Genomic DNA, 20,981 nt, shown 5'->3' with positions numbered 1-20,981 from the left:
TAAGATTATTTAATTAGTATTGATCAAGAATTAAATGTAGAATTAATTAAGTGATCAAAAGAAGACTAATTAAATATATGGGTTGATTGTGTAAATCATCCATGCTTATATAGTGGGCTACTAATCCATGGATTATCAAGTTGGGCTAAAACCCATAGGATGCTCCATGGATGCTCCATGGTGTATTTGAACCCATGGATCCAAGGAAATGGAAAGTCATGATAATTAGGGTTTACCCTAATTGTGTCACACTATATAAGCATATCATTCTTGTCAAAATCGGCTACTAGGTCTATGTATGGAGGGCAAGCCGATTTCATGAAGTGATGATTTCTTTCAAGGTTATTCCAAGTGTTCATGATGTTATGTGAACCATGTAAGGTGTCACAGTTGGGGCACTAGGCTCTCAAGCTACGTGGAATCAGGCACCAACAAAGAGGTATGTCACTCTACTAGATTTTATATTATTTGTAGTTCATAATATGGTAGTTAGGATAAATACCTTGGAAATTGTTATTTGCATGTATAATATGGAAAACATATATCCAAGGTATTTAGGGTTGCATGTACACCATAGGAGTGTTAGAATGCTCAATACCCAACACTTATGTTTTATGACGAGTATGTGATATATGTTTCTATGTGATATGTATATGATATGTATGTTATGTGTAGTATGATATGGGCCAAAAGGTCAAAAGGGTATGGACTGGAAAGTCAGCAGTAGAGGGACCGGAAGGTCAAAATGGTATGGACCGGAAGGTCAACAGAGTAGGACCTGAAGGTCTACTCAGATTATGGGACCGGAAGGCCCCTGAGACATATTGATCGGAAGGTCTCGTAGAGCTATAGCCTCGAGCGGCTTATGTGTTGTATGTAGTATTTTGGGGAACTCACTAAGTTTCGTGCTTACCGTGTTATGTGTTATGTGTTTCAGGTTCTAAGCAGGATCGCGGGAAGGCAGCGGCTCGATTGTGCACGCAAGAGAAAAGAGTTATGAATGAGGATCCTAGTTTTTGATAATGTTTTGAAAACTTTATTGAGTACTAAATGATGTTTATTTAAAATGACATGTGTTTTATGAAATTAAAAATGAAAAAAATTTGTTTAAAAGTTTACGGTGTTACAAGTCGGTTTCAAAGCCTTGGTTTGAGGGATTCAGATACACCTTCGGGCATATCTGGACTCAAACTGAGGATTTGAGAAAAGTTTTCAAAATAAGCAATTTTTCCAAAACGAGTAAAATATTTCAAGGGGAAGCGGAAAAGAGCAGTGTGTACAATCAGCCAGCGCCCGAATGGTGATTTCCGAAAATACCCTTACGTTATGTGTTATGAGATATTATGCATGCTAGAGTAGGCTAGGTATTCATATTTAGGACTAGAGTGGTCTGATTTGTGATGCCTTAGCCTAGGAGTTGCTGCTATCTATGATGCACTTTTGAGTATTTGCTAAGTGAGAGTATCCAACAGGAATCCTTGTAGAAAAGGATTTGAACAGAGGAGTAATCTAGGAGAGATACCTAGATGAGCATTTGTGGAGCCTATCGAGAGAGTATCTAGATACCCGCGAGGGGTAGAGTTGTAGAGTTCGGTGATATCTTTTGAGTATGGGTAGAGCAAGTGGAGTTATCTCCTAGAGTGGGTTTTACATGTTTATTCAATGCTCGAATGCTACTTGCTTCATGCTTTGTGGAATTCCTGATGATGGGAGTCATCTACCAAGTGAATGTAACGATATTCAGGAGGTAGATGACTGGCATCATAAGGAGTTTCTCAGCAGCTGATGGCGGAGAAGTGTGAGAATCTAGGAAGGGCCTAGGATGTGACCTTAGTCTGATGAGTACGCTGACAGAGTAGAGCATTTCGATGGGGAGTGAGCACGCGTGTTGGGATTGGCAATTGAGAAGGTTGAGTAGCTACTTAGGGAATCTGGGATGGTCCGTGTAGAGAGTATGGGTAGATGTGGCAGGTAGTATGGGCCCGTACTAATGAAAGCAGAGGACCCATACCCGATGCAGGGAGCATTCCGGCGGATCTAAGTAGCAGATCGAGAGGTGATGTCATGGTTCGAGTACCATGATAAGAAGTATATCGAGAGGTGGTCACATGGTTTGAGTACCATGACATGCGGCAGTTACTGCTTCTGGTTTTACCGGTTATTTCATGGTGATTGTCTATACTGAGATCAGATGTGAAAGAGTATGGAGCCAGAAGGCCATGATGAATGAGTTTTAGTGGAGCATCCCTGGAGAGGGACATCGAGTTAGCTCCGAGGGATTGTTGGTGATATGCTAGTTGGAGTCACAAGAATCAGGGATGAGTAGGGATGATGCGTTATGGAAGAATACGGTCTGGGCTGGGTGACCGTCCGATAGTGGAGATGTCACTTTCTGTGACCTAAGTAGTGTAAATTCTATTTCCTATGGGAGACGTAAGAGGTGTTGAGATTTTGGTTTCTGAGTTTGGGGGTGAGCCCTGTGGGATTGCACTCATGTTGATCTTCAATCAGAGTATATGACAGTAGGTATGCCGCGAGGTAAAGATATAGATTTAACAGGCCGTCAGTAGGGACTGAGATGGTCAAGGACCAGGATATACCCTATTAAGTATAGTAGGGCATGTGTTAGTTGCAGCGTCGGACGATCAAGAGGAGTATATCAGGGCAGTGGCTCTTATTGTGTTTGATGGGTATCGAGAGTGGTAATGTGGGTTCTACTCCTATCATAAGAGACGTGATGGAGCGTGGGTTGAGGAGTCGAGGATGAGGAGAATGAAAGTTCACTATTTCCAGACTAAGAGTTAGGGTTGATACTGGACAGTTGGGAATTCCGGTGATGGAATGTGTGAGATTCTGACTGACTAGAGGCGGTCATGATGGGAAGTTCTGAGGATTTCATCTAAGATTCGGGATATTCGAAGTTGCTTGATCTCTGTCGGGGAGATCATCGAGCATTGTGTAGCACCTTCCAAGAATAGGTGCGATGTTACTAGTGGAAACATTCTATGAGATAGATTGTTGGTGCGCCAATCGGTGATAGTTTGAACCCTAAGTGGGGGAGAACTGGGTATTTCTATTGAAGAGATCATAAATTTGTTCGAGAGCGGTTAAAGATCTGGATATAGAGACCTGCGGTGCGGATTCATGAGTCCAGGGTTATTGGTGATCGAGGCTAGGTGCTGAGAGAGTTAATGTATGTGGTATGTGTTTGAGAAAGGATGAGTGAATTAGAAGATTCTTTGTGGCCTGTGCTTTTCGGGGTTAGCACATGTCAAGTTCGAGTGCGACCGGGTCGCTGGTTTGCAGATGCAATAGCTGAGATTTGCAAGTGAAGGTGTAGATTGTAATCTATATCCTCGGAAGGGCAGCCGTTGATTCGTCAACAAATTTCAGGGTCGGTATGAGTAGTCTAGAGTGAGTAATGATCAGTAGAGGGGGATTTTTGGGTTTTCAACATCATGTTCTGAGCCATTGTCAATGCCTCGGTGTTTCGAATTGGGAGATGGAATACTCTGAGGTTACAAGTGGTACGAGAGGGAGATCAGTTGAGGGATTCTGCAAGATCAATGCGGTATCCAAGCATGGGGTCGTGAGTATGAAACCAATGGTTTGGGCAAAACATCGTGAGATTCTGTGTTGGTGTACCGAGGTATCTGGGTATGATGTCCTTATTCCTAGATTATTCTGAGTTCTGAGTTGAGAGTTGGGAAGTGGTGTAACATGTAGCTATGATTCCAGTGAGAGCACTACAGATAATTGATGATATATGTGTTAGCCATTCTATGTTTTGATATGATATGTGATTGTGTGTTTTGCATGAAGACCCTAGGGGGAGCCTGTGGAATTGGATGTATGACCATGCGGGGTAGCCCATGGCAGTCCTAGGTAATGACCATGTGGGGTAGCCCATGACATTGGATGTAAGACCATGTGGGGTAGCCCATGGAAGTCTTAGGTAAAGACCATGTGGGGTATCCCATGGCATTGGGTGTAAGATCATGTAGTGTAGCCCATGGCAGTCCTAGGTAAAGACCATGTGGGGTAGCCCATGGCATTAGATGTAAGACCATGTGGGGCGAGCCCATGGCAGTCCTAGGTAAAGACCATGTCGGGTAGCCCATGGAACTTTTACAGGTTTTATGTATGCATGGCTTATGTGATATGTGTGCAACTATCTATGTTGGGCTGAAGAGCGTAGGTTAATAAATGAAGTGTGTGGCGTTGACTTGAGGTTGAGACTGTGGGTGGTAAGAGGAAGTGTTGTAAGACTACATGGAGCTGCAGCATCCATGAGTTAGCAAAGGGATGCGATGATACCACGGGGAGCCGTAGTATTCACCAGCTAGTCAGTGAGAAGTTATTGTGATGTTGCGGGGAGCCGTAGTACTCACTAGTTAGCGGGGGATTGTTGTGATGCTACGGGGAGCCATAGTACTCACCAGTCAGTGAGAGGTTATTGTGATGCTGCGGGAAGCCATAGTACTCACTAGTCAGCAGGGGATTGTTGTGATGTTGGCGGAAGCCGTAGTACTCACTAGCCAACGAGAGGGTGTTGTGATGAGTGATCTTTGGTCAGAGCAAGATGCAGATGAGTTTTAGGCTTGGGTAGCCCTAATGATTGAGTTTTGGAAACCTTATGGTCGAACCGGAGCTGAGACCGGGGTCTCTATATTGTCGGGAATCATTATACTCTTATTTGAGTTGTGGTTGTAGCAACCCAAGGAAATGGAGAAGAGGAATGAGCGCGAGTTACGGGTTATATATGAGTCATGAGTTGAGTGCTTTCTTGGGACAAGCGGTCCCAACTCTGGGTCAGACCAAACTCTCGAGTCTGAGTTTGGCTTTGATGGTGCGTGGAGTGGGGGAGATGAGATTCTGGATTTTGAGGTGGATTCCATGCTGAGGGGAATTGTTCATCATCTGATGTCTTAGACTTGTGTAGGTCAGTACTCGGGTGCGGTAGGTACCGCGAGACACATGGAACTATGAGCAGTAGATGACAGAGGTCGGGGTTGGGTAGGTCTTCAGTTGGGAGTGTAGCATTCGCTTGAGGTGAAGCAAACTTCGTGACTTGTGTGTCACACTAGACCGAGATAGTTGTATTGATAAGGAAGTCAGTGAGACTTTTTGGTACAGGCAACGGGTAACCTTTGGAGGTTCAACTGTTGGGTCGGGAGATGACCTGGTGCTCAATGTTGAAAGGGATATTGAGAAGGGAGTTGAGGTTTATGTTTGTTAGATGTCGGGGGATGCTTCTGAACAAGCATGATCATTTTCGTGCTTGAGGTCACGGTATTGAGGGTTCGCTATTCTGAAGGATTATGATTGCAGTAAAGTGGATGGGTCCGTGGTGTGATGTGATCCTTTTCCTTTCTTGGTATATGATCCAAACTTGTTTTATCGGTCCCCACTAGAGAATCAGAGGGCCAGTGAGTTATCAAGGTTTGTTATTCGAGGAGCGAATAATGTAATGATATCTTGAGAGGAAGGTCTGGCTGTGTGTCAGGCTACTAGAGTTTCCAGATTCTTGAGAGTTAGAAGGAGTAGCGTAGTGGGTGGATGGGTCTGTCCTTTTCTAGGGAGGAGTTCCTGTTTGGATTCAGGTGTCCAGAGAGGAAGACAACTATGTGATATGAGATCCTTTTGATGGTACTATTCGGTTATTGGATTAGATTTATTTGTTTTTGAGGAGCGATTTCGAGGGCGAAACCTAATTCAAGTGGGGGAGAATTGTAACATCCTGAAATTTAGGTATATCTCTTTAACCCTTCTACTTTTTCAAGTTGTCAAATTTAACCCCCCAAAAAAAAAGAAGAGTATAGCAAGTGAGTACGTTGGGTGTACTGAAGAGTACGTTGCGCATACTCATGAGCGTGCATTGGACGCGGTCTTTACCCAGTACGCTGGGCGTACCTTAGTCTACACCGGGCGTAGTAGATCCAGACTCAAAACCCTAAATGAAGCTTGGGCACTATAAAAAGAATGCTATGGCCTCCATCCCAGCCACCATTTTCCAGTGAGTGAAACCCTCAAGGAGCTTAACCTTCGTTCTAAACGTGTATGTGTGTGTTTTTGAGCTTGAAAGTGTCCTTGTGTGCTTGTGAAGAAGAAGAAGAAGAGAGGGCTTTGAAGAGGAAGGATTGGAGTCCAAGCTTTTAGATCTGATCTTAACTGAGTGGGGAGCTTCTCACAAAGATAAAAAGCTTCAAACTTTACCACTCTTTTGTTATGAACACCATATAGGAGCATTTTTAGGGTTTAAGTCCTAAAGGTGGAGACTTTTTGAGCAAAGGAACTCCATGGACTTGGATCTACCCCATTTCAGTGTATTTCGTGTTGTAGATCCATAAAAATCCAATCTTGGACGTTAAGATTAAGTCATGCATAAGATTAGGGCTTAATGGAGAAAGAGGGTATGTGCTTGAAGTGATTGGTGACCTTTACAACCATGTAAAGGCTTAAAGGTTTCGACTTTATGGCTTAAGAGACAGTAGAGTGCCTAGATCTGAGATATGAGCTTATGTCTTAATCTATTTAGACCAAAAATCATGAAAGTATGAAATTGGGCATTATGCTGGGTGTAATCCTAGTACGCGCCGCGTAGGAGGTCGAGTACCCCGATTTTGGATGACCACTGAGTAAGCCCCGCGTACATGGTTGGTACACGCATCGTAATTCCATACAGTTAACTTTCGTTGACTTTTAGGGTTTGGTTAATGTGTGGACTTTTTGACCATTAGAGGGGTAAAATGGTCTTTTAGCCTTTTGAAAGAACATAAGGAGGGATTGGTCTAGCCTTGAGAGCCGTTATTGATTTACGATAATTACTTTATGTAATTAGACGGGGGCTAGGTCATTGTTTCGAGTTCGGGGATTCAAGCACGTGAGTTACTAGACATCATACGAGGTGAGTCTTCTCACTATACCTTACCTAGAGTGGTAATTATGTGTGGCTGGAAGGTCTTATGTGCTATGATGAGTATGTGATATATGTTTCTATGTGAAATGTGTATGATATGTATGTTATGAGTAGTATGATATGGGCCGGAAGGTCAACAGGGTATGGACCAGAAGGTCAGCAGTTGAGGGACCGGAAGGTCAAGATGGTATGGACCGGAAGGTCAACAGAGTAGGACTTGAAGGTCTACTCAGATTATGGGACCGGAAGGCCCCTTAGACACATTGACCGGAAGGTCTCGTCGAGCTATAGCCTCGAGTGGCTTATGTGCTGTATGTAGTATTTTAGGGAACTTACTAAGTTTCGTGCTTACCGTGTTATGTGTTATGTGTTTCAGGTTCTTATCAGGATCGCGGGAAGGCAGCGGCTCGATTGTACACGTAAGAGAAAAGAGTTATGAATGAGGATCCTGGATTTTGATAATGTTTTGAAAACTTTATTGAGTATTAAATGATGTTTATTTAAAATGACATGTCTTTTATGAAATTAAAAATGAAAAAATTTGGTTTGAAAATTTATAGTGTTACACACATATTATGTAATACACAATGTCTTTTTTTTTCATCTTGGATGACAGTCCATGGGATGGACGTAACATCATTTTCTTTCCTTTACAATAATTAGAGGATTATTCTAATAAGGCACCAACTATGAGATTTGTGTGTTGTCTGTTCCACCCAAATAGTAAGTACAACCATAATTCTATAAGCAACAATTTTATTATTTTTATGCAATGTGTTTGCATAACTTCCAAAATCAATGGAGTCCTATCTATGATGTTGCTGCTATTCTCACCTCCATCCAGGTAACTTTTTCTGATTTTTTTCTGCATTATATTAATGATATACTAAAGGATTAAAATATATTGTATTATATATATATATATATATATATATATATATATATATATATATATATATATATATATACACACACACACACACGAAAGTGAAACTACTATTCCAAATTGTAGTGTTGATGGTATAATCCAACATATACAATCTAAAGTTGCCAAAAAGCAATAGGTAGTTGGTTATTTGGAAATCTATTTATGTTTTTAGATTTATTATATGAAATTCTGACTATTTGAAGCACTGTGTTTTTTTTGCAAATATCAAACCGTTTCCATTCAAGTATCTTTCTATGAATTTTTTTAATCGGCTTGATTTGTTTGGTATGATAATTTAAGCTTTTACTTGTAAGGAAGTACTGTGTCTGTTTAATTTCATTATTTTCATTATGGAAATATTAATGGCATAATCCTTAGCACATACATTTTCCAAAATAAAAAAAATCCTAATATTACACTTGATGTTGTTAAGTCAATAATAAAACAATGTCGTTAATGAATCTGGAAATCTTTCTAATATGGTATATAAGTTGTTTAAATCTATTAGGATATTTATTGTGAAACAAAAACGAAGGTTTGAATTTTAGCATTTCTTTATCTTGGATTCTACTGAGTTTCTATTGTTAATTTCTTTTATCTTACTCAAACTACACACAAATTTTTTGAGTTTCATATTGTTGAATCTAATGAAAAAAAACTCTCGAACACCAACCAACAACTTCATGCTTATGTTTTTAATAGTACTATCCAGATGGGTATATTAGTGTCTGTTACTGTTGGGATGATGAAGAAGTCGAACATGATGACAATTCAGACTTCGAGTTGGATGAGGACATAGATTATGAGAAGGAAGATACATACAAATACAAATCAACCCTAACTTACAAAATGGTAGGTGAAGTAAGGATACTTCTTCTATCACCCTCTTTTTATAATAATGTCCTTGATTGAAATTAAAGGCAAATTACATTCTATTATGCGACACTTACCAAAGGGCTGTACATTTGGACTTCACAAAATAGGTACAAAAGGAATCCCAGAGCATGTGAGATCTCACAAAGCAGACTAAACTTAAAAAGGCAAAATTAACACTACTGCTAGCAACTTTTCCCAAATCTTTACAATGTAAGAAAAAGTAAGTGATAGTTGAGGTGCTTTGATATAAGGTTGTTGCCTTTACATCCATGGTGTTGTTGGAACTGGAAAGGTAGAAATTTCTTTCTCTATTTTGACTACATTACTGAGTTTAAGGCATCTAAACTACTAACATGCCCTTATTTGCAAACAGTGAGTGCTTTCTGTGATGCGGGTTCTTCGGTCTGAAGTTGATGAAGGATTACTGAACCTTACTCCTTTTTGGAGATAAATGTTTAAAAATTGGCTACACCAGAAAATATATAAATAATATCGATTTTCAGGAAATTTAGATGATTTGAATTTTTACTGTTGTCTATATTATATACCCATTGCCTGGACTAAATTCATGGCTGTTTTCAGATTATTTATGAAGCTTTGATTGGAGGTTCAGGTGGAAAAAAGGTTTGTAGATTCCCATCTCACTTATGTGCTCTTAATCTTTTAGGCATGTTGATTTTTGTAAGCATTAAGTCAGTTTGTTGCGACATTATGGTGTTAAACCTATTTTAGTCTTTGATACAAGTCATTTACCAATGAAGAATGAGTAGAAGATTACGCGTGCTAGGAAATATTTTTCATTTGACAATGTCTACACTCGATCATATAATTTTGTAGTATGATTCGTTAACAAATTTAATGTGGTTCTTTGTATTTTCAGAAAAAAGTTGAGACTTTAGAATCTATAACGGATTAAAAGTTAAGGATGAACTCCTAAACTGTAATTGGTGTCAGTTGTCGAAATCAATGCATCTAGATCAGATTGCAAGAAATAACGTACTTCATATTTTACCAAACATGGGCAATGTAATTAACTTTTTTTTACCAATAATAGCAACCTACTTATGTTTTTATCACTATGGAAATATGTAGTCCATATAGCAACCTACTTATATTTTGTTACACATAATAGCAATTCCATTACTATTCATTAAAGTATATTGCTATTATTTGTCAAAAAACATAGTTGTATTGTTGTCATACATAAAAACTTAAGTAAATTTCCTACATTGGTAGAGAGAGTAACTTAATAAGTGTCTTTGCAGACACTTGATGACTTCCAACCTCCGCAAAGCGGAGAATCTTCACTAGTTTGACAAAATATCGCCTTAGGTCATATATATATATATATATATATATATATATATATATATATATATATATATATATATATATATATATATATATATATATATATATATATATATATATATATATATATATAAAAGTAATTGTTAAATTAATCAATAATAACTTCAAATTGTAATAATACTAAATCGAAAATAATTTTTATTTTATTTAAATGCAAATAGATGGTAGATGTTATTAAATGATATATATTTAACAAGATCTCCATAACTCCAAGGTTTATATTTGATGCTAAGTTTTTACAAAATATCGCCTTAGGTCATATATATATATATATATATATATATATATATATATATATATATATATATATATATATATATATATATATATATATATATATATATATATATATATACACACACACACACACACACACACACAAAATTGACGTCCTAAGTCACGTCTTTTAAACGACATGACTCGTTATAATTCATAAAAACTTGAGACTTAACATTACTTTCAAGTCATGCTTAACATTATTTAAAACCTTTATATTAAAACCTTTATTATATATATATATATATATATATATATATATATATATATATATATATATATATATATATATATATATATGATTCATAACAAGACTAAACGGTAGCGTGCCGATGACACCACACTCAACATAGGTTGATGATGAAATTTTTGCCATTTTTGCCACTTTAAATAGAGGTTAGGGGTGGTGTTTAGGATAATCATGGGTGGCTCAACCATTTTGGGGGCTCAAAGCGAGCCAAAAATTTGAGGCCCTTTGACATTTGCTATACTCGGAAGATGAATATGTCGCAAAAATGAAAATCAGTAGAAGAATGCAATGTCATTTTAGTTTCATGAATACAATGATCATTGATTTATTCTTCCGTTTCATTTATTTTGTGGTTACCCGATTATATTTTTTAATGGACTAAATTTTTGGACTTTGGAAAGTATGGGCCTCCTTAAAATTGGGGGCCTTAAGTCTTTGTTTAAAAAAACTCAACATAGAGCCAACCTTGAGGATAATCACCGACAAAAAGGGAAGATAGTGAGTTTGAACACCAAGAAGATAAACATAGCAGTGAAAACTCATCATCGATATATTACTACCGACAACAATATTATTGGGGTGTTCACCGCTGGTAATAGCTTACAAATAAGCATTACCACCGATGGTAACATGACACTTTATAGACTAAATGTATATATCAATTTAATTAGCGTAAAAGATATTATTTTTTTATAGTTAATTAGTGTAAAAGATATATTTTGAATATATACTAATATTATTTGCTTTATAATTTAACGATATTTAAAATGTTTACTAGAAAAGTCGATGCTATTTTTGTAGTCCAATGTTGTATTTTTTACAACGTACACGAACTAAATTTTTTACAAAAAGTTTAAAGAAACAACTGGGATTGAACCACGTCTTATCCTTTTTCCTTTGTTTCACACCTTCTGTTTCGACCAAATCTCTCTCTTTCTCTTTCTCTCTCTCAATATCATATATGCTGCGTACTATGCTATACCCATGTCCCCACTCTCTTCTTTCTAGTGGAAACGTGAGCTGACTGAGCAGCCTTCTCTGTCTCTCTCTCTCTCTATTTGATGCTTTCTGTTCTTATGGAAACCCTATCTTTTTCTCCTTCTTCTACATAACCATCATCACCACAACCATCGAATTTGGTTCTGCAAGATCACGCCTTTTGATCAAGTTGACGTCTTTTTGATATTTGAAAAAACACTTCTTCTCCACTTCAGTTGATTCCCCGGAAGATTTAATTCATACTCTGTGTTCGATTGGCTGTCTAACGTTGAATTAGAGATATAAAATGGATTCAGGAAATAGTGGGAGCTTACAGTCATCGAGTGGTGCTGAAGAGGAGTGCGATTCACGCGCCGCCGTTCATGATTCTGGTTTCATCATCACCCATCATCACCAACCTCACCCACCACCACCACCTTTCAACCACTATATGTTTGATCAGAATCAGATCAACAACCCCTTGATGTTTACGCTGTCCCCACAACATCAACCTCATAATCTTGACTCTGCCATCTGGTCCAAAACCCTACCTTCTTTCTCCGACCACCAGTTCTTCCCTTCATCGTCTCAGACCGCCGCCCATACTGTACCATTCTCTCCGGTTACGACGTCAAACACTGAGCCGATAACGACTTCAATCCCTCCTCCCCCGGCTCGCAACCCAAAGAAACGATCAAGAGCGTCAAGGAGAGCACCGACTACTGTGTTGACTACAGACACTAGTAATTTTAGAGCCATGGTTCAAGAATTCACCGGCATCCCTGCACCACCCTTTACATCATCGTCGCCGATGTTCCCGAGGTTGTCGACAAGTTTTGATCTTTTTGGTAGATCCTCCCCCATGATGAGATCCAACACCAACAACTTTGATAACCAACCTCAACTACCTCCTTACCTTTTGCACCCATTCCCACAAAAACTCCAGTCTTCATCATCTTCGATCTCTTCATTGTTGGACTCATCTAATCTGCTCAACACCATGCAAAACACAATCTCCTTTCCTTCTAATCCTCTAAACCAATCTTCATATCTGAACCAGAAAACCACACAAAACGATGTATCTTCAAATGGGTTTGGTGTGATCGGGCAAACCCAGATTGATGGACTCCACACCACTCTACCAGACCTTGTTTCAACCACAGGAACTGCACCCACATCCTCAACCACCAAAGCAAGAAACAGCGACCAGATGGCGTCGGGAAACTGGAATGGCGACGCTAACTACAGCAATGAAAAAGCGGCGGATCATCTTGGTGCTGGTATGAAAAATGATCAAGGGTTTATTGAACCCTGGGTTTGTTCTTCAGATTAATTACATACATACATAGCGGATCATTTCTTATGATTATAATAGTGATGGGTATAAGAGTATGGGTATGAGTATGGAAATTATGAGCTTCCTCTAACAATGAGAGTACTACTTGAAGATTTGTGTGTGTAAATAGTTGAAGAATTCAAGAAATGATGATGAAGTTGTATGAAAAAAATGGTGGGTGTCACATGGGATTTGACTTTTGGATACTGTTTAGGAACATGGAGGTTAGTAAGAGATCTGATCGATTCCCTGTGTTCATATTCTGAGGACGTTATTCTCTCTTTATGTGCATTAAGATTTTAAAGAGTAACATATCTATGCATTTTGACCTCTTTCTTTTCTTTTGCGAAGGCTCATTTTAGTTTACAAGAGGTTTATGATCATCCTAGCTATTTGTATTTTTCTCGTATTTAATTATTATATTCATTAGAAAATTATTTAAACATTACTAGGTTTGACGATCCTAAGTCATTTGCCCATTCATTTAGTTGAAAATATGTGAGTGAGTTCACAATTATGTAATTAGTTTAACAATATCTTGATTATGGTTTGTTTCACTCCATATTGGTCATAAAAATGATGTTGAAAACATATTTTAGGTCTTCAACGAAAGAGAAATAAAAGGCCTAACAAAAACAAAACAAACTAAAAATCCATTAATTTGTCACAAATTTACTAGTATATGATGATCGACAACGTTGTTAAATCGGTTACTTTATTATAAAAGTAAGCAAAAAAATGGTAAGCTACAAACGATGCAAATAGAAAGTCAATCATTGAACACTACTAATATCTCTAACATGCCATAATTTGAACCATACACTTTCTGTTTGAAATTACATACACTTTCTATTTGAAATTACGCACCTCAAGCCTTAAGACCACAAAGCAGCGACGACGATAAGTTTCTTTGACAAAAAAATGTTATGTTTCCACTAAAACTCAATCCTATCTAAAAAGTTCAGCAACAAACTTATTTTAATTTTTAAATTTAGAAATACCACGAGGTCAAATGAAAAGAATTCATATGCGATCAATTGCTATTTTATACATTAGATATTTGTATATCTGGTTTAATAGTTTGAAGTACTTAAAATATAATATTATTTTATTAGCGATTGTTGTAATTTTAGATTAAATGTTTAAACGTTTTAAAGTTGTATTATCATTACGATTGGGTCTATTTTTTAGAAAGCCAAATCTCCATATAGATTGAAATGTATTTACCAATTATTTATATGTATTTGAATAGTCGGGTCTTATTAACGGATACTAAAATCCATAAAAAAGAAAATCTCAAAATGATTCACAAAGCATCGTTTATGCTAAAAAAAAAATTTACTTAACATGCAATTTCTCACAAAATGAAATTGTTTAAAGTAATTGTGAAATACTCTATAATTTCATGTAACAAGATTTCTAACAATATCATGGAATCTTGACTGTTTAGACGCACTATAAGTTTAGCAAACATTTTGTGAAATGCTTTGTTTTCCGCGAAATATGAAAATATAGGGTATATAATCTAACACTTTAATGGAAATCAAATCACTCTTTCTTCTAATCTTTGTTCTATCATCTTTAAAGAGTATTCTTGCAACAAAAATGAATCAATAAAACAAGATATTTAAAATATTTCTTCTAAATGTGTTGAAGAGGTTTTAAAACCAAACTACAATAGAAATGACTTTCACCCACGATTTTAGCCACGGATCACCTAACAAAACCTATGAACTAACGTTGAAAGAACATATGTAGCATTAAAGAATCATGATATGAACAACGAGTTTAAATTTGAAAACATTCCACTAGCTAAATGATTGATAGATAAAATTTACAACTCTATATATGAACAATGAGTTTAATTTGAAAGTACCTAACTAATAAAAAAAATTACAACTCATACTCTCTTAGGCCCTGTACTGTGGCATGAACCATGACCACGAACACCACTATGTTCCTCGGTTCTTCGTCGTTTTGTAGAGAATTGTGGTGGGGATGACGGTAGACCATAACCAATGAAAGGGAAGACAATAAATTGACTACTGAACGTTAAAAAAACATGTGTATTTTTTTTTAATTTTTTTTTACCTACAAATACAACCTGATTATTGTATAAAATGAACAAAGCAGATAGTTTTAATTTGACCGTTGAAGTTTTCAAGCAGACCTGACATGTAGTAAAACACGTTGGAAAGAATAAAATGAATAATGCATTCATGTAATATAATTCATAACATGATTATTGAACATGAAGGTCGAGCTATTTGCATATATGATCAGAGCGACATAAGTAACCCGTCTCAAGAGTTCATACCCGGAACGACTAAACTTTTAGCAAGAGTAACTGAAATTCATAATAGTTAAACGTGTTTCACTCTTCGAGAAAACATAGTCGAACATCTGTATCTAGGGGCAAACACAGGATCTCCTACTTGGTGTGGAATGGAAAAAAAAAATTTGTGTGTAGTGACACATTTTCTTTTATGGAGCTACACATTTTTTAAGTAGTCGCACAATAATAGAAAAGAATTCAAATATTTTTGTACTGCATTAAAAAAATGGAGGTTTTGCCGGTGACACTACTGACAGTCTGACACCCACATAGAACTGTCCATGTCTATACCAAAACATGAATGAAGAATATATTTTTTTAACGTTTTTATGTTTTTTTTAATTAATGTATTGTTCTTTTAATTAATTAAAAACTAGTATAAAAATATCTATGTTTTTATGGTATTTTTGGTTTAATTTTAAATAAAAAATGGTGTGGAGTAGTTTTAGTTGTAGGCACACAAAATGCTTAGTGGTTGTATGTGGTGATGAGGTGACACATATAGTTAGTGGTGAGTATCCATGATGACTTTATAGTTACTTCTAAAATAAACATAAACATCAATTTTTTTAAAAAAAGAATAGTATCATTAGAACTACAAAATTTAATAGAAATACCAAACGTGTCTCATGATAGCCTACAAATCGTAACAAACTATTTTTGTAAGCATAAGGAAAACATTTGGGCACTTTTACATAAGACTACAAAAGACAAAGGGAACTAGAGGCCTTTAGGAGCATCTAATGTAAGCGTTTCTAATCCAACTTTACAAATACACTAACTAATATAACACTTAATAAACACCAAGAACAGAAGACGAAAAATAAGTTGTTAGCTTAAAACAAAACTTCAAAAATGATAAACGATCTTAATTAGAGTATTAAATGCAAAATCGAAATATAAAAGATGATTAATTTACGTGTTTCACACGATTAGGATGATCGACTACATTCACGGCTCAGACGAGAGAGAAATTTATTATTTCCCGCCATAAAAGGAGTTTTTGTACAATGCATTAGGGTTACAATAATTGCTACTATTTATGGAGTTGTTAACCCAAAAAATAATGGTCCAAATAACATCATAGGCTAAAGTCAATGTTGACAAAACTAGCCCCGCTGAACGCGCGAATCAAAACTTGCTTTCCAAGAAAACTTCACTGCTACTTTATCACTTACTGACCGTATAAGCAAAGCAGGTTGCGTATTACCACAAGCAAACTACTTTTGTGGATATCCATAAGCGGATTGCTCCTCCAGACTGCCATAAACAGAGTACTTATGATTACTTATGCATATTAGCGTAGTCTTTCTTGTAAACGAAACTTTCATTGAACACCACATCTCGGCTTCTAATAACCCTTTTATTTTGGTTATCTAATACGTAGCCCACGAAGATACACCTCCTTGCCTTCACCTTAAGCTTGTCTTGTAACATCCCGAGATTTTGCAGGTATTTCCAAACCCTCTTCTATCACTACTTTGTCAATTATAGTCCTTGGGATTAAGAATGAAGAGCCAAGATAAAATTAAGGGCTAAACTTGCAAATTTGGGCCAAGAGGGAGTACGCTGCGCGTACATAATTATACGCTAAGACCTTAGTACGCTGGGCGTACTAACGTCAGGATGAAACCCTAATGTTTAGGGTTTAGGGCCTATATAAGCAACATTATGAGCACCATAACCTCTCTAACCTTAGCCTCCACAGATTTCATTCGCTTAGGGTTTTAAGAGGAAGGCAGTGCATCAAAGTGTTGGAGAAGAAGATCAAGCTTGTGGATCTGAAGTTAGCTTGTGCTCAAGAAGCTCCAGAAGGTATAAAGTTCCAAACTTTATGCATATATGTATAGATCTCATCATTTTACTTTATTAGAAGCATTTCTTGTCCCAAAATCCATGAGGTGGTGCATGTTGTGATTTGGACGAAAAGAGTTGTCCTTCCAGACTCTTGAAGGGACCTTGAATGAAAAAAATGAGGTTCCATTAGTTGAATGTGTCCCATGCATGGAAAAATAAGGTCATTTTACTTTATTAGAAGCATTTCTTGTCCCAAAAGCCATGAGGTGGTTAGTGATTTGGACGAAAACAACTGTCCTTCCAGACTCTTGAAGGGACATTGAATGATAAAAATGAGGTTCCATAGCTGAATGTGTCCCATGCATGGAAAAATAAGGTATTAATGGATTGACCAAGCATTAACGATTTTGTGGACGTCCAAAGTGATAAAGGTCATGACTTTATGGATCCTAGGCATGTTAGATCTCTGGATCTGAAGTTAGGGCTTAACCGCTTAAGCCATTAAGCACTTAATAAGGTTTTGGCAAATTGTCCAGTACGCCCAACGTACTGGGTCAACCACCCCGATGGTGGTCAATGTCTGGATGAGTACGCCCCGCGTACCAGAGGAGTACGCCCCGCATACGTCCTCTGTTGGGCCATTAACAAATGAGCTTCGAGTTTTGGGCTGTTTATGCGCTAAATGGATTTGGGCCTTTACTGGACATTGTAACTAAGGGGTTTTGGGTCGGGTAGTGATAGTGGATCATGGGGTTAGGCCAAATTAGGAGGTTGCGCCTAATTTAGTAAATTGGGCCAATTATGGACTTTATATTTGGACTTTCAAGTCAAGGGATTGGTAATTGGGCCTTGGCCCAATAAAGGAAATGGACTTAATGTATGTTGTGGAAACTTAGTCAAGAAGGGTATTTTGGGTATTAACTTAGTATTGATTATGTGATAGTTCAGGATTCCCGGTGGGACAGCAGTCGGAGATTTACAACATTTTGGCGCTACTTGCGAGGTGAGTTATCCCCACTATAATAAGGGGTCTAAGGCACCAAGGCCGGCCCATTGGATATGTTATCCTAGCAGTGTTAGATGTAGAGTATGAGTTAGTGTTGCATGCTAGTGGTTATGCTAGTTAGGTAGATCTGTAGGACTACCTATTTGTTATATGATTATTTGCATACTCTATGGTTATGTTATATGTTGATATATTATGTGGGAGGGGTTGAGGTGATACTGCTTCGTGTGGTAACCAATAAACCCAAGAGTAATCCAGATACAAGCTGAGGGAGACTCGTCCTATGGGCTTGATGGCAAGCCAGATGTGAGCTATGGTCCCAAAAGGCAATCTAAACTCACACTGTGGGCCCAGGGGTAATCCAATCTGTAAACGGTGGGCCCATTACATGCTGTTTAGTTTGTTATGTCATGATATTGTTGACATGCTTATGTGGATTGTATGTGTATCGGTATTTTGGGGGAACTCACTAAGCTTTCGGGCTTGTAGTTTCAGTTTATTGCCTCAGGTACATCAGGGGATCGCGGCAAGGCGAATGCGTGATCGTACAGCTCCTCATGTCTTGTTTATGTTTATGGGAAACTCTAATATTATATATTTTGAAAACAAGTTGAAATGAATTAATGGTTTTGAAATGTTTTTAAAAGTTCAAATTTGGCATGTTTCTTTATGGGTGTTACAAGTTGGTATCAGAGCCTTGGTTTGAGTGAACTGGAGGAACATTCGTGTGAATCCAGTGTCAAATCAAGGAAAGGTTTTCAAAAATGATTTCTAAAATGGTTTTCAAAATAAGTAAAGGATGATGCAGGGTGTACGATCAGCCGAAGCCAGCAAGTAGACCCCAAAATACCATACAGTTGTTTGATTATGTGATATGTTCGAACCGTATGCTAGTACTAGGCTAGGGATCTTCAGGAATTGCAAGATAGAATTGCCTGATTACATGATGCCTGCTAGCCTAGGGTTTTCCTTTTATGAGATTGACATCATTACTGTAGTTACTTGTGTATGCATCACGGCTGTATATAATTAAGATCTCGTAGCCTGAAAATGTTTGATTTGGCCTTATGTTTTGTTCTTATTGATTAGGGCTTAGGGTAGGGTCAGATATTTGAAATTCTATAGGGTCTAGCTTTATGTATGGCTAGTATACACGAGTGATGCAGGGCTGGTGGAAGTTTCATGGATGAGTGAGTAGTGTGAGGCCGGTAGGTCAATTACAAGATATTTAGCGTTCCTCTAGGAGGGAGGATTGAGCGCTCGCTATGATTATGTATTGTTAGGGAGTTGTGGTGATACTTGAGACAAATATGGGTAGGTGTGGAAGGTAGTATGGGCCCGTACTACTAAAAGCACAGGATCCATACACGTAGCAAGGAAGTCACAACCCCTAGGGTATAGTCGGGAGTTGGTTCCCAGTTATTATGTGGATTATCTGATATCGTTTGATATCTTTCAAAATGATGATGGCGAGACGCTTTGTGACGAGATCCGGTTCAGGATCAGGAGCAGGAGAAGGAGGCCAGGAGGGGCCAACAACACCTGAGCCTGTGGTGCAGATGGGTACAGAGGAGTTGGATGCCAGGATTCGAGAGATCCTACATGATAAGGTTGCTGCTATATTTCGGGCACAACTTCCGGAGATGTTTGGGACTATTAAAACCGCTATGGTTGAGTACTTTAGTAAGCGCTACGCAGCCGCAACAGTTGCATCAGCTGTGACCTAAAAATAATGCCAGCTCTCTAGAAATTTTAAGGATTCAAAACGCGCATTTATGTGTGCCCTAAAATTAGTGTTAGAAAAAAAAACACGAAGGGCACTTATTATAAAATGTGTGTCATCTAAACATGTCGCTTTATAATTTTTAATGAAACGCGCTCTTTAGTCACAAGCGGGAAAAAGAAAAACCCAAAAATTAGAAAGCCCGCTTTCACTTCCCTCTTTACCCTAATCGGCGATACTTCTTTCCCCTTTCCACATCGACCACTAACTACTCCCCTCACACTCCGACCACCACTTTGTGCTCTTTCCTGGTCGTCGACCCTCTTCCATCGTCGACCCTCCGGCAACATTGCATCTTTTTCAACGTCTTCCTCTGCCATCGACCTTCTTCAACGCAATCTTAATCTTAGTTTTGGAAAGCTTTTATAAAATTTAACCGTTAGAAGTTGAAAGGTTTAGCTTAGTATTCCAGCTATTTATACATTCTTTTTCTTCAGGTATCCCACTCCCTCATAGACCCCAAAGCACCCCCAACAGACACATAGCGATTCTAGTAGCTCCGCCATCCTTCGTCGGAGATCTAAAAACCGGTCGAAATCGAAACGGTTGCGTTCTTCAGTCATTACGCTCTCAACAAATCTAATTAAAATATTCAGAGACCCACAACGATCTATGTAATTCCACTACACGAGACCAAAACACCCCCAACCTTCGCAGTAGACTCTCATTCACCTATCTAGTCCAAGAAATTATCAAGATCGATGTAAGTTTTCTCTAGGGTTTTTTTTGTGATTAAGATATTTTAATTTTCTTGTAAAATTAAAATTGATGTTTGATTAAAATTGATGATCGATGTAAGTTTTCTCTAGGGTTTTTTTTTGTAAACTCTGATTTTCCTTCAAAACTCCAAACAGACCTGTAGATTGTAATGCAACTCCACTCGTAACTCCAGTGGGGCAGGGCAACATACATGTTATACTCTTCAATATTTCTCCACAAACAATGATAAACTAAGTTTGCAAGTGGTAAGGTTGTATTTCTCAACTCTTTCACTATTTACCACTCTCTTCCTCTTGTTTAAACCTTTCTTAATTATTACATATTCTCGGATTCCTTTCTAATGTCAGACATCCACAATGGTTGGGCGAGTTCTAATGCTTCTTCACAAGTTACTAACTTATTCATT

General features: G+C 37.7%; 1 protein-coding gene across 1 annotated transcript; it reads left to right on the top strand.

Annotated features, from left to right (window-relative positions):
* The first annotated feature begins 11,473 nt into the window (after positions 1 to 11,473).
* Positions 11,474 to 13,379, top strand: LOC111885035 (uncharacterized). Its single transcript, XM_023881328.3, has one exon. The coding sequence runs from the start codon at positions 11,906 to 11,908 to the stop codon at positions 12,929 to 12,931; it is 1,026 nt and encodes a 341-aa protein (XP_023737096.1). The 5' UTR covers positions 11,474 to 11,905; the 3' UTR covers positions 12,932 to 13,379.
* The last annotated feature ends 7,602 nt before the right edge of the window (positions 13,380 to 20,981 follow it).

The sequence above is a fragment of the Lactuca sativa genome, chromosome 5, assembly GCF_002870075.4.
Source record: "Lactuca sativa cultivar Salinas chromosome 5, Lsat_Salinas_v11, whole genome shotgun sequence".
Classification (NCBI taxonomy): domain Eukaryota; kingdom Viridiplantae; phylum Streptophyta; class Magnoliopsida; order Asterales; family Asteraceae; genus Lactuca; species Lactuca sativa.
Note: the sequence above shows the minus strand (reverse complement) of the source record. Positions and strands in the feature narration are given on the sequence as shown.

Coding starts and splice junctions, on each gene's coding strand:
- LOC111885035 (XM_023881328.3), top strand. CDS start 11,906: ATGGATTCAGGAAATAGTGGGAGCTTACAGTCATCGAGTGGTGCTGAA.